The sequence below is a fragment of the Taeniopygia guttata genome, chromosome 7 (assembly GCF_048771995.1).
Source record: "Taeniopygia guttata chromosome 7, bTaeGut7.mat, whole genome shotgun sequence".
NCBI lineage: Eukaryota > Metazoa > Chordata > Aves > Passeriformes > Estrildidae > Taeniopygia > Taeniopygia guttata.
The window spans coordinates 33722990-33737352 of record NC_133032.1 but is presented as its reverse complement, the minus strand read 5'-3'; the positions used below and the strand labels follow the sequence as shown (position 1 = coordinate 33737352).

Genomic DNA, 14363 nt, shown 5'->3' with positions numbered 1-14363 from the left:
TATGCTGCAGCAATGCTGCTCCGAGACAGCCAAGCTGCCTCCCAGGACTGCAGCACAAGGACAAGCTGCAGCTCTCTCCCAGCTTTTACACATCTTCAGGCTCATCTTTCTCACTTACAAGAAACCCTTAATGCCTCCATAAAATGGTACTTTGCATATTTTTTTGGTTTTAACTCAATGACCTCTTTGCTCTTCATTTTCTATAATATCATGTGTGCAGAACCAGATGTGACTTTTTTATTTTATATGGAGACAAACAGTAGTAAGAAAGTAACAAAATTAATGTCTGCCTGAAAGAGCACAGGGCAAGTATCATCCTGGGCTCCAAAATATTCTCCAAACAAAAAGGCTGATAAATTTTTAAGACTTGTCTATATTGTGAGACACTGAGAGACTTGGGACAGTAAATGTCTATGCCAATAAAACCCCATAAAATAGCCTAGTGCAGAGCAACTTACTGCTCAGGCCTGGGTGCAGTGACATTACCTGGATGCAAAGCAGCAGGAACATATTGTTGTTTTTTTTCTGGTGATGCCTCAGGTTTTAACTTTTATATTTTTCAGATTCTGTGCTGCTTTAGTCTGTACTTTTGATCTTCATATTAGGGGATGGTGAGCCCTCTTCATAGAGTAGGCAGACCTTCTCTAGCTGGGGACCAAGGACAAATGATCCACATCTCAGGCCCAAGAGCATAAACTATGTGGACTGAAGAGAGAAAAACAAGAAGGGTGGGACTTCATAACCAAAAGCTATAATTGAACAATTAATATGCAGATGGACCAAAACTTATAAAAGTGTGAAACCCCTTGACTGATCATCCATTTTGTGACCATTTTGGGTCCACCTTGCGTGTAGCCCTGGCTGGGCTCTTGTGCTGCCCATCCATTGCGGCCTTCTAATAAATCCCTACTTTATTCTTTAACTCTGTCTAGTCTCTGCTCTAGGTCAGCCTTCACAAGGCATCAGTTTCTGGCGACCCAGATGGGACAGAAGGCACCACTGGCACACATGGCAGCAGCGGGTCTGTGACTGGCCAGCACAGGGGCTGCCACCTCCTGCCAGCTGCCCAGGCCACGCAGACTCATCCATGGGTGCGCAAACACACGGATACACCACAGGTGGAAGTGCCAGCGAAAGCTCCGGCAGGATGCACGGTGCTAAAAAACCAGTCCCGTCAGGCCGCACGGCATTAACAAACCAGTCCTGGCAGGCCGCACAGTGCTAACAAACGGTCCTGGCAGGCCGCACGGTGCTAACAAACCGGTCCTGGCAGGCTGCACGGTGCTAACAAACAGGTCCCGGCAGGCCGCATGGCGTTAACAAACCGGTCCCGGTAGGCCGCATGGCGTTAACAAACCGGTCTTGGCAGGCCGCATGGCGCTAACAAACCGGTCCCGGTAGGCCGCGGGCTCTAGGACTCCACCACGATCATGCTGAGGTTGTTGCTGAAGATGACCCTGCCGTCCCTGGTGCTGCTGCACTCGGGCTGGCACAGAGCCTCCTGCAGCCGCCGCCGCAGCGCCGGCGGGGCCGTGCCCAGGAAGTTTTTCGTCCCGGTCAGGAAATCCATCATGCGGCCGCCGACCGCGTCGCCCTCGACGAAGCACTCGGTGATGTCCCAGCCCGACGGGAGCTCGTAGACACGGTGCTGCACCCCCAGCCCCCGCAGCACCTCCGTGATGCCGCTGCAGGTGACGTAGTGGCCGCTGTCGGTGGCGGGCAGGCAGTCCCTGTGCTTCTTCCACAGGCTGGCCCAGCCGCTGCTGTCTACCGGGACACCAGGGCAGGTTACTTTGGCAAAGCCAAGGCGGCCAACACCAGCTAATCAACTGTGAAATGAGCTGGGAAAGCTCCCTCGCTGATGGGGCAGGAGGAGAGCTTTACCCTTACTCAAGACTACTTATAAATATCTGCACCTTGTAAAACCCTGGTTTCCCTCAGCCCTCCCTCCAAAACTGCCCTGTTTAAAGGAAACTCCTAGGAGATGTCTCCTGAATTTGCCCAGAAGGAAGGGTGCACATAGAGGTACCAATGTGCTGAGCCTGAACATCCTGTGCTACCTCTTAACTGTCCCTTGGCCAAAGCAGTGCAGATGTTTTTACACATCAAACCTCAATTATAAGTGCTCATTAAACAATACATACCACAAAATCAACCCCAGACAGCAAGGGAAACAGCCTAGAGACAATGTGAGAGGCAGATTTTGTGGGGAACATGGGAATTTGTGCTTTTCCACCACACTGTGAGCCAGGGATTCATGAATGGCACAAGGGAGGAAACACTCTATTCTTTTAAGAAGTGCCATCATGCTGTGCCTCTTTTCTCCTGACCTGCCGTAAAGCCTGCAGCTCTCAGCAGCACCTGCTGTCCTTCTGGGCTCTGGGTCATTGCTGTACAAAGGTAAGAGCCCTAAGGATGAGGCCACCCAGAGCTCAGGTTGTGTTTTTCCAGTGCTGATTTCACCATGAGGAAGGATGGACCCTCATTCATGGACAGCCACACTTCTCTCTACTACATCAATTCCATAAGCAGGGAAGCAAGAGCACAAAGGCTGTGCCTAAGTGGCCCCATCAGACACTGGGGCTCAAGGCTAAGCCAAAGATTGCATTCTTCATATGAAATCCAGCATTTTTAAAAGTTATTTACTACAGAATAAGCAGCACTGACATCCCCAGATAAATATTTGTGGCTCTCAAACACCAAAGACCTTCAAAACTCCAGCAATGGAGCAAAAAAAATACAAGGTCTCCCTTACCTGATAAAATTATGATCAGGAGTTTACCATGATGGTCAAGGCAGCTGTGGAAAAACTTGATAGTACTGGGAATATCCTCCACACGGTACAGCATCTAGAAGAGACAGTGACACACAGCCATTATTCCTCCTCCACAGCGCAATGACCCTCCAAAGGCTTAAACCCTTTCTTTTAGAGGTGTTTTAAATTCTGTTCCAGATGCTTCCCAGACTTTCCTGATTCCACATGCCCATTTAGGGACACCTCACAGCACTGAGCATTGCCAGCTTTGGTGTTTGTAGAGCTTCTGCAGAATTGCTATGGGAGAGCAGTGCTCAGCTCTGGTCATAAATTCACACACACAGCAGAACTGAAGGGGGTAGTTAAATCCTATAGCCCCGTGTTAAAGAAATGTCCATTACCTGGATCATATGGATGAAGTCAAATTTCTTATGTGTGCCTCTCTCCTTCACCTGCTGTTCATACTCCAAGGAAGTGAGCTGATGCCAAATAAAAGAAACATTCTGCAGGTCTGGAGCTTGATTCACCAGCTCTGTTTCAAAAAGCAGAAGAAAACCCTGAATTTCATAAAATAGCATAAAACCTCAGCATTCAAATGGATGGTCCTTGCTATAAGTCAGGCAGCAGGTGTAGCCTTACCTTTGTAAGCTGCCACATGCTGTGGGTTGGGCTCCACAATCTCATTGTCAATAAAGACCCCTGGGTGCACAGCCTGCAGTATTCTGATCATTTTCAAATCCTGTTCACCTATTCAATAAACACAAATTCACTACTTTAGAAAGCAGGTAAATGCAATGGAAGGATGCCAGTGCACCAGCCACCACTCCTGCCAGGAAATCCCCCAGCAGAAGTGAGGCATGTTCTGCTTTGTGGCTCGTGTGGTGGCACAGCCTGGTGATACTCTCACCATGGTATTGTAGTGCTCAAGCTGACAGAGGGGTACAGAGGAGAGACAAACAGCAGCACAGAAACCTGCTAATGGCAATACCCTGGGTCGTGGGACAGACAGGCCAAAGGAATCACAACTCACTGTTCACAAAAATAACCATGAAACATTCGTTTTCAACAACCCCACAAAGTCTGACTGGGTGCTGGGAGGCAGCTGACAGAGCTGCATGGGGTGGCCCATGGCTTTGGGGCTGTCACAGGGACACGGTGGCTGCAGTGACACAGCCCCAAGACCTGGGGAACTGCATCACAAGAGAAAAGACCCACTGACACGCAGTATCCTGGATCCTCCCTCTTTGGGGATTGTCCACATGGCCTCAGCCCAGGGCATCAAATAACTGATGGCTATCTTGGAAATACAGGTAGACACACACATTTGTGTGGAAGTGCCCTGCAAATTTAGCTCTTGGTGCTCCTGTGCTGCTGTGTAAGCTCTGGAGGAACAAGCAGAAGTCTGTCCTCCTGTTCTAGGAAATTTCCAGCCTCTCTGAGGTGATACAGGTCATGCTCCTTATTTCCCAGAAATGCCAAGTGTATGAGTCCCCCTGGAACACTTCAAACTATGTAAATAAACAGCAGATGTGACCACCTTGATGAGACCTCTGCAAAAATCCTATCTGTAGCTGATGGTCTAAAAATAGTTTTATTTTTATAAATATATATTATATAGCTTTTAGGGGCCTAAAAATAGCCCTGGCCTTGCAAATGTCACACGGGGAGGTCTTGATAGGAGATCCTGCATCCTCCCTGCTCTTTCAGCTGATGTGCCAACCACAGGAAGAGCTGCCATCCTTGGCAGGTGCTGCAGTACACAGACTTCAAGGAAGGAAATATCAGCCATGCCAGCACTACAGGGACATCCGAGGGAGGAGGAGTCTTTTGAAATGAGAGAAAAAAATACCCCAGGCCCGTGAGGAAGGCAGTGGCAGCAGGGCAGGGCCAGCCAAAGGCTCAAGGGAGGAGTCTGTGGCTGCATCCATTGAAGGTACAGGGACAAATACTGCTGACAGGAAGGAAGATCTCAATAGCAAGCAGCTGAATCATTTGTGACAACCCTAGATGCCAGTGTCTAAGTGCCTGGTTTGGGGAGCACCAGCCCTTAGAGCTGCCTGCAGCTTTGGGGCAGGGCCAGAGGAAGAGCATCACTGCCCTGTGCCCTGGAGCCACTGATGGGGGCAAATGGGTGCATCAACAGCAGGTTCTCTTAAAAGCTGCTTAGGTTTGGAGGTTTTTTTCACTCCACCTCTGTAAAATTCCTTAATCCAGTGTTTGTAACAGCAGGTAATAACATCTTCAACCAGTGTGTCTGTAAAAACAAGCAGTAAAATAACAGCACTCCAGGGCAGGAATTTCTCTGCTGCAGCTGGCCCTGCCAGCAACAACCCTCCAGCACTGACCACAGCAAGGCTGGGACAGGACTGGAACCTCTCTGCAACTGGAAAGTTCCAGCTTAGAGTTCAACCAGCCATGAGAAAACATGGGGCGAGTGAGAAAACGTGATTTGGACCACAACAGAGACTTTCAGGATGTGGAGTCAGCTACTAATCCTCATTAATATTTTCATCAACTAAACTAATTCTGGGGGCTCTGTGAAACCAGAGTCCACCTCTGAAAAGGTCAGGGATCAGATATAACCTTTTACTTGGTGCCATCCCAGCTCACTCCATGCCCAGCCCCAAAGCTCAGTCCTTGCAGACATGGGCAAGTTGGGGGAGTGCAGGTCTGCACCCCTGTCCTGGCATCTGTGAGGGGCACTCACCCAGGAAACAGGACATTTTAGAGGGTTTATTTTCCCATTAAAACCTCCTCTGAAAAGGACATAAGGAAAATTAAGGACGATGCTAAAAGTTCATTTCCCCCCTGTGCTTTTGTGGAGTCAGAATTTCTGTTTTATATTACTTAATGAAAATAGAGGGTAATTGAGAGCTGAATCATTTCTTCCTGCTTGGTTTCTCATATGCTCCAACATATTCCCAGTTGGGGAAAACAATCAAATGCTAATTTTCTCTTACTCAGGAAAACAAAACCAAAAAAAAGTGAGGAAAATGCTTTCATTAGAAAGTATTAGCACTTAAAATTCAGCTGAAAATACTTTTCAAAGCAGAAGTAAACTCTGACAAATCAAACCACTGCTTCTTTTCTCTACTCTTTATTTTCTCCCAGTTTCCCTAGGAGCAAAGTTGGCAGTTTCACCACTTTTTTGTTTTGTTATTTTGGTTTTTTTTTAACGCAAATGCATTTAGAACAACTTTAAAGCTATTTTTCCAAAGGATCGTTTTCTCTCTGGGGAAAAATATCATTTGCAGTTAAAGCCTACTTATCACTGGGTAAAAACACAGCAGTAACAAAGAAACATGTCTTGAAAAAGCTGATGCAAAGCTAATGGTTTTGGCCAGGTGGTTTTGCACTACTGAGAGCAGGGCACTGCCCAGCCTTGGCCTCTGGGATCCCGAAAAGCAAAGCAAAAGAGACATCCCTTCAAGGGGGATAGTCTAAGGCAGGATTTGGGGTGGAAAGGACTTCTCCAATGTCTCTAATTCTCTCCAACAAAGTTTGTAGATGCTCTTGTACCAACCAGAAGGAGGAGTCCTTGCTTTGAGGCAAATAAGTCAGGTGAGAGTCACCAAGAGGCAGAAATTAAGCTAAAATCACACATTTCTCAGAAAGATCTGAGCAGCAGTGTTTCAGAAGGGATATGAGGAGGGAAGGAAGGGAAGGAGCATTCCTCTTACTCTTCCTTCTGCCCTTCTGCTTCAGTGGGAAATGCTGTCATTAATCTCATTGCCCAATTTTCCAGTATCTCCTTCCTCTCCCCACAGGTCCCCCCGTGCCCCATCCCCACACTCCTCACCTGTGCCACTCCCAACTCCCAGAACGTTGAGGGTTGATTTTCCAGCGCCCAGACTGAAAGGATAAATACACATGACTTAGCCACACTGTGTCACACCACTTCATGTTTTCATTCTTAACTCTTGGATGACATGTCAGCCTGGAAATTTTCCTGTTATGCACATGAATTGGAAGAGAAATTTGATCATCCCTTCTGAGCCTGGTGATAACCAGCATGACAGGAGCCTGCCCAGATCCACCAGCTCATATTTCAAAGGACCACAATGCAGAGTTTCTCACCCTTTGCCAAGGAGATTTCTTCAGGCTGTGGATGGCAAAAAAAAAAAAACCAAACCTCTGGGAAGCCCAAGGCAAAGGGGCTGTACCTGTCTGGGATGGCACTGCTGGGGAAGCAGGGACAAGGTGAGCTGGAGAAAACCTCAGCACCCTCAGGAGGGAATATTGAGTATAAATACCCAGAAAAAGCAAAACCATTAGGCTATCCAGGTGACTGGAAATCATCTCTTATCAACATTAATCTTAGATTGAAATTGGGAGGAGGGTCTGAATCGTCAATAATTTTTACCTTAGAAGAAATGCTTATTAAAAGACTCCAGTCACGTGCTTCCTAGCAAAATATTTAATAACAGCTGAGGGATTGAGTTTCCCAAACACTGTCTCAGGAGGCACCACAGTAATGATTCCACAGGAGTGGGATGAGCAGCAAGTCCTGAAGGGTGTGAGCAAGTCCAGGGACCTTATCCCTTTGACAAATCCAAAATCAGCATCAGAGAAAGCCACAATGTTGTTCATGATTTAAATTCACAATTAAAATTTCTTAACATTATTTATTATAATAATACAATATTATTATATCATAATAATTTGTTGTTGTTGTTTATTTTATATATATCTGATCTGTAGAATAAAAATTTGCCTGCCTAAACATTTTTTCACAATGGAGAAAAATACAGTTCCTATAACATCCAAAAATTACCCAGATTTGAAAGGACTTTCTTGTGCTTTGGATCCAGGCTGTTCTGAAGCTGTCTGCAGTTATCCAGCCTTAAGATATTACATCAATACTTTACAAAACTGATTATCATTTGGTACTTAAGCAATGCAAATCGACTTAGGATAGAAATAAGAAGCTCTTAGGGGATTGGGAAAACCACAAATTAGCCACTAGGAGAGAATTAGAGATGTGTTTCTGTTTGGATGGATGTGATGAATTCCCAAAAGCAGGGAGAGAGCACAAGAGAGCTTTCTTTCAGAAAAAGAAAAAACAAACCACCAAAAACCCCAACTTTAATCCCCAAAAAATCAGCCAATGAAAAGAGATGGACATGAGAAGGAGGTTTTGAGTCTTTCCTTAGCATAAGCTGAGAGGCAGCACAGTGTATTAATTGAAACAACACATATTCTGGAGTCATTAAACAGAATATCCTAAAAACCACTAGTAGGAGACTTAAAACTGAAAAGCATTTAAATTTCATTCCTGCCCCAAAAAATCCTTAAAAGTTTTTGCTAACTCCCAGGATAACAGATGGCTGTCCCACCTTGGGGGAAGGGCTCCTTACCCAGCCATGATGTTGGGCATTTGAGTCTTGTTGAACTCATCCATGCACTGGTGCTCTGTTGAGTGGTCCAAGAATGACTTAAAGGCCTCCACATACTCCTCAGCTGTGAGGCTTCTCATGGAAGGGATCATGTAGAGCTCTTGGGAAACAATCATGGATAGCATGTTAGAGGCTTTGAGGCTTGTGAAGGGCCAAAGCACTTACCTCATGGGAGAAACCCAACCTAACCCAACAGGAGCCAGGGATCTGGGAAAACAATGCAGGGGATGCACTTTCCAACCTGTTCACACTCAGGGTTCAAAAATTATTCTTGGGCACCCTTCAACATGTCTGCTAAGTGACTCATCATTACAAGAAAATGTCTCCAAACTGTTTAGCCAGATGTGGGGCACTGTTTGCAAGGGATGGAACTGGAGGGGTTTTCTGGAGGATTAAGGAAAAGGTGAAGGGATGACACTGTGGGTCCAAACCTGTGGCCATCTCTGGTGCCCATGCTGGACAGTGTGACCAAGGTGGGCAGCTCTTGGCACACTTCCCAGGAGGGGTGATGCAGCACAAACCCTGCCACCTGCAGCTGAAGCAAAAATAGTCCATCCTGTGCATCTCATTTGTGACTCTCACAGCACGGGACTGAAATGGGCTGCCAGGGAGGGAAATTCCCTGCTGGGACCTGCTGCTCATGGCCAGGAGGGCAACTGATGGCAAAACATTTCACCTGGATGGGCTCATGTTGAAATGTGGGTGGCTGGCACCAAGGTCTCTCCCTCTGACCCAAAACCCAGACATACTCAAGGGGTTCCAAGCAGTTATTGCAAAGTCTCCCTTTCCTGCTGCCCCATCCTAATGACAGGGCAGTTCACAGTGTTCACAGAATTCACAGAATCACCAGGTTGGAAGAGACCTTCAAGATCATTGAGTCCAACCCAGACCCAACACCTCAATAAACCCTGGCACTCACTGCCACATCCAGATTTTTTTAAACACATCCAGGGATAGTGACTCCACCACCTCCCCAGGCAGATCATTCCAGAACTTTATCACTCTTTCTGTGAAACACTTTTTCTTAACATCCAGCCTGTATTTTCCTTGACACAGCTTGAGACTCTGTCCTCTGGTTCTGTCAGTGCTGCCTGGAGAAAGAGCCCACCCCCACCTGAGCACAGCCACCTTTCAGGCCCTGGCCAGCTGCTCAGGGCTGAGGAGCAATGGCAGGACTAAGAGAAGATGCCCTGCTGGGCTGGGTCTATGCTGCACTAGGAAGGCACTGACTGTGCAGCCTCCACCTGCGAGATCAGTGCATCATTCAGTGGGGAAAAAAATCAGCTATTCCTCTTAAATTAAATGAGGATGAAGGACAGGACTTGGCAGAATATATTCATCCTCATTTTTGCCTTTCAAAGAGTTGCATTTTTATCACCACTAATAAGAGAACCATGTATGTCTCAGGACACTGCAATCTCAAATTGAATACCTCTGCTGTTTCCAAAACCATGTCTTTGGCAGCTGTGTTCCTGGTCCAGCCCTATTGGAGGTAAAGACATCAATATCTATCCTCAACACTTTGAACTCTACCTTAACATAAACCTGAAATCACCTGAATTGCAGTCAGTTTACCATCCTGTTTCTTTGTCTTTTTTATTTTTTAGCAATCTCTAACTCCAAAATAATTAAAACATGTTTGTAGTGATAGCAATCTGAGTGGGAATTTTACTTTAATTTATTTTCTTCTTTTTTTTCTCCCAAATACCTGAATTATCGTGTGGTGTTGTCAGAATCTCTGCTTCAAAGTTCATGCTGGGGAAACTATTCCTGTAAGGAAAGTATAGCACTTCAGTTATTTGAAGAACCTGTATGCTTTCTTGAAGCTGCACTGAAAAGGCAGAACAAAGGGACGATGCTCCAGGACAAACTTTCCCCTGCTGCTAATCTGTAATTTATTTTGTTCTTTTTTACTAGAGAAAGCCAAAATTCCTTTGTAGCTGATCATAGCCATAAAATCCTAGAGTCAATAGAACAGTTTGGGTTGGAAAGGACCTCAAAGCTCATCTTGTTCCAATCACCTGCCATGGGCAGGGACACCTCCCACTATCCCAGGTTTCTCCAAGCCCCGTCCAAGCTGGCCTTGGACACTTCCAGGGATGGGGCATCCACAACTGGCCACTGCTCCAGTGTTTGAGATGTGCTGTGGGAGTTCTGCAGAACCATTAAGCAGTCATTGCAACTGAAGGCATCAGACTGACATTTTCCTTTCTTCATTTTCCTTGGACAATGCGCCTCATACATAAAACAGGGGTGAGGTGCCACTGGAAAAAGAAAGGGATGCATTTAGATTGGAGCAAGGACCTCACTTCTGCAAAGACAGGCTTGGGATGAGGCTGTCTGTGCAAAGGGAAGAGTCCCCTCCTGGGTAACCACATTTCAGTATTGAGATGCACAGCAAGTCTGAGGGGTGATATCCTGTGCAATGTGTTTAGACACACCAAGGCTTTGCTGTTAGAAAACGCCTCAGGGCAAGCAGTCTGACATAGCAGACCCCAGCCCAACAGTCTCCTCTGCCAAGGAAAAAAATCCCAAATGAAGGAAAAAACAAGGCAGGAGGTGTAACACTAAAGAAGGGAGTTTGTAGTGGGGCTTTGAGATACAAATGTATAGGGACCATGCTGGCCATGTGACAAGGATGTGTCCACATGCAAATACTGCACTGCTTGGATCAAGGAAGGCAAGAAAATACTGGGAGGTCCTGGAAGTCTCAGAAACCCTGGGGCACTTCCAGAGTCCTGCAAGAGCAGCTGATTTCATCTGAGTTCAGTGCCAAAGTCGTGTAACTCACGTCCATGGGGCATGTCAAAGGTCTCTCTTCCACCACCTTGACCTCACCTCTCCCCAGGAAAGACCTCTCAGAAGAAGCCAGAGCTCAGCCCACCTCCATAATCTCCAGCTTGGCTGCAGGCCAGTCCCTCCAATTTCCACTCAACCCTCCAATCTCTTCCATCTCTGCCCATCAAAACCCCCAGAGGGTTATTTTGTCCCCTCAGCTGGGTGAACCCTGCAAGGTGCTTTTCAGAGCAAATCTCCCACTAAAATGCTGCAGGGTAGCATGGCTTTTCCTGTGCAGGGAGGTACAGCTTTGGACATGAATTCCATTTCTGACAGGTCAAGTGTTTCCAGCCATGCCACGAGACCTGCCAGGAGACCTGGACAGACTTCAGCACAAGCATTCACCAGCACAAATGATGCCAAGATCTCTTCCACTGACACTTTTGCCTTTTCTCCTGGCAGGGGTTAGAATCTGAGACTGATTAACACTTGTTGCTGGGAAGGTGAAACAGGAACAAACAGCCTTCCTCTAAAATCTGGTTAAAATCCAGACCAGATTCTAAAATTTGCAAATAGCATTTTGGGCTGGTCCTGCCCAAGCCAACAGCAGGACTGAGGCAGGGACTGCCAGGGAGCAGGATGCCGTGGTTGCCACAGCTCCCAGCTAAGATTTAGCTTGCAAGGTTAAACCTCTTCCCTCCATGAGCAAAGCTGGGTGCAACATGGACAGCAGCCGCAGGGAAGTCACACTAGAACTTTAGGTGATGCTAAAAATTTTATGCTGAAAAAGTTTTCTCTACGAAGACAGTTTGCAATAATATCTTCATAACTCATAAACTTAATTATTCCTGAACTTGGGCTGTGGAGGGGCTAAAGTTCTCCCCCTTAGCTTCGCAGGACAGGGGCACGGAGACAGCAGGAGGGGAAGGACCGAAGCAGCATCCATCCCTCCCTCCCCTGCCAAAGCCCGCGTACCCCTTCAGCTGCGGGCCCGGCTCCATCGCGGGGTGGGACACGGATCCCGGTGCTCCTGCGGGTCCCCTCCAGCCCGGAGCCGGCAGCGGGTCCCCTCCAGCCCGGAGCCGGCAGCGGGTCCCCTCCAGCCCGGAGCCGGCAGCGGGTCCCCTCCAGCCCGGAGCCGGAGCTCAGCGCGTCCCGCCGGCCCCGCTCGGGCGGGCGGGGAGTGCAAAGGGAGCGCTGGGCATTGCCAGCCCTCGGAGCCTGAGTGGCAGCGGCAGACCGGGGCTGTCCCCGCTTTCTCATGTGCTGCGAGCCTCGTCCCGCCTTCCTGGGCAGCAGGGAACGCTTTCCCGCATCCTGGCCGCGCTGCTGTGGGATGGACGGGGATGCGCTGGGTGATCCCTGCCTTCCCCAGGGATCGGAAGAGTTCCTTGGCTGCCCGCAGACCTGAGCAAGCGATTTTTCCGTCTGTGACTCAGGGGGAAATGGGGCATAGCGGCAGAACCTCCAGCCTGGCATCCCCTACCCTGCCAGGACAGGGCAGCGAGCCCAGCCTGCTCTCGCTCTGCTTGCTAAGCCACAGGGATTAGAAAGCAAAGAAACATTTCAGGGCATAGGGGAGAGGTGGCTAGAGGTCCCCACGAAGGTGCAGTGGTCACTGTTTGAAATACAGAAAATCCTGGGTGCTCCCCGCACTTGCCTCTGGATTTTTCCCCTACCCTCACCCACAGGACTGGTGCTTCTTTTGCCTAAAATCTAATAACACGAATGTAAAAAAGAAAGGATTTAAAGACTTTATACTTCCAAGTGCGGTCCACTGGTGGGTAGAATCCTCATCACTTCCATTCAGTGAAGACAATGGGTAGAACAGATTGAGCAGATAAAACCTCCCACCTTACTGAGATCCCCAGAAAACTTCCTGTCCTTCATAGATCCCCTAGACCAGGTGGAGATGCTTCACCATCTAAGTGACCTGCCTTGGTTTGCACTAGATTTGGCTTCCAGATGGATTTAAGTTACCCACCTCAAGGGAGGTCCACAGCAGCAGATTAAGCCAGAAACAACCGCATTGCTACTCTTCAACAAAACATTCAATATATTCCAGGTGAGGGAAGACCAGAACCTCTTTGCTAGGTCTCAAGTGCACCTTTGGCTCCTGCTGCCGTGTGACCACCTGGGCAGTGATCTTACATCAGTTCATTCAGCCCCTCAGCAGTCCCACCAGAGATGCCATCCCAGACACCAACCATGGAGCATCCCAGCCTCATGTCCTCACTATGACACCAGCTAAGCCAGCCCTCAACCCCCCATCCCAAAACCAGGGGTGGGCACCCTGCAGGAAGCCATACCTGCCCGGAGCTGTTGAGAAACCTCCAGCAGCCTGGAGCTGCAAACCTTGGGAGCCTCCTTGTACATCCACGGGGCGCTGCTCCCCCTCCCGTGTCCCTGTGCCCCCCCGGCCCGAGCCGGTGTTAGCTTCCAACAGCAGCCTTTGTTCTGCAGGGCTGGGAACAACGGGACATTGTGGGCAGCTGCGGGGCTGGCAGGCCTGCCTTTGCAGGATGTGCCCTCTGCCAGCCCTGTTTGCGGTCCTTCTGGCCAGCTCGTGACTCAATCCGCTCAGAACCCTGTTTTCCTGCGAGCTGGAAAAGCTGATTTTTGGTCAGCGAGAGGATGGCTGAAGCAGAGCTGGGCTGCAAGGAGAGGAAAACAAAGCGGCTGTGTTTGCTCCTCTGCAGCTCCAGAGGTCACTTTTGGGCTGATCCTGCAGAAATAGGTCATCCTCTCTCCCGGGACAAGCCTGGCTGAGGCTGGGGCTGCCCATGGCCCTGAGCCCCTCTCGTTCTATCAGCCCACCACAACAAGCTTGTACCTGCACCTCCAGGCAGGAAAGCCTGGGTACTGACATCAAATTTCAATGAATTTACCTTCTAAATAGCAATCAGATGGTTGTAAGGAAGGTCCTTGGCATTTTTAGAGTGTTGATGGCAGAAGATTTAGGACTAAATGGTTTTTAAGGTCCCTTCCAACCCAAACCAGTGTATGACTCCATGTTTACTGCTTTGTTTTTTGAGAATTTTCCAAATCCACCTAAAGCTCAGGTAATGTAATTCTGATTTTCTTGTGAGCAAAGCTCTTCTGTAGCAGTTTCCTGTTTTAATAAAAATGTTTTCATCAGTTAGATACTTTCCATTTTCTAGACTAATCTTCTCAAGTACTGTAGTTTCTGTACTCTCCTAGGTGAAATATTTCATGCAAACATGTTATTCTCCATCAAGCAAATACTGGTACAGAGAAGGATAACCAGCAATTTTGTAGCACCCATTTTCCTGATAGTTAACAACAAGATTTCTCATTAAGGGAAAAAATTTTGTTTTCCTTTAATCCTTTAATCCTGGGCAGTAGTGGATTTTGGAGGTTGAGCAATGGTATTTTTAAAAATATGTTTATATAGGACATTTTCCTATGGGAAA

General features: G+C 47.9%; 1 protein-coding gene across 4 annotated transcripts; it reads right to left on the bottom strand.

Moving 5' to 3' along the window:
- Window positions 1-1411: 1411 nt before the first annotated feature.
- Window positions 1412-13374, bottom strand: LOC100230949 (carnosine N-methyltransferase 2). 4 transcript variants are annotated; one of them, XM_030278111.4, is made up of 8 exons: window positions 13239-13374; window positions 9860-9921; window positions 8113-8251; window positions 6555-6607; window positions 3395-3502; window positions 3157-3287; window positions 2756-2849; window positions 1412-1767 (listed from the first exon to the last, which is right to left on the bottom strand). In XM_030278111.4, the coding sequence occupies exons 2-8, from the start codon at window positions 9903-9905 to the stop codon at window positions 1412-1414; spliced, it is 927 nt and encodes a 308-aa protein (XP_030133971.4). In that variant the 5' UTR covers window positions 9906-9921; window positions 13239-13374. The 4 variants fall into 4 exon arrangements, with proteins under 4 accessions (XP_030133971.4, XP_072787827.1, XP_072787826.1 ...); XM_072931726.1 differs by having other exon boundaries at window positions 9860-10415; window positions 13239-13338; XM_072931725.1 differs by lacking the exon at window positions 13239-13374 and adding an exon at window positions 11905-13193.
- Between the last annotated feature and the right edge of the window lie 989 nt (window positions 13375-14363).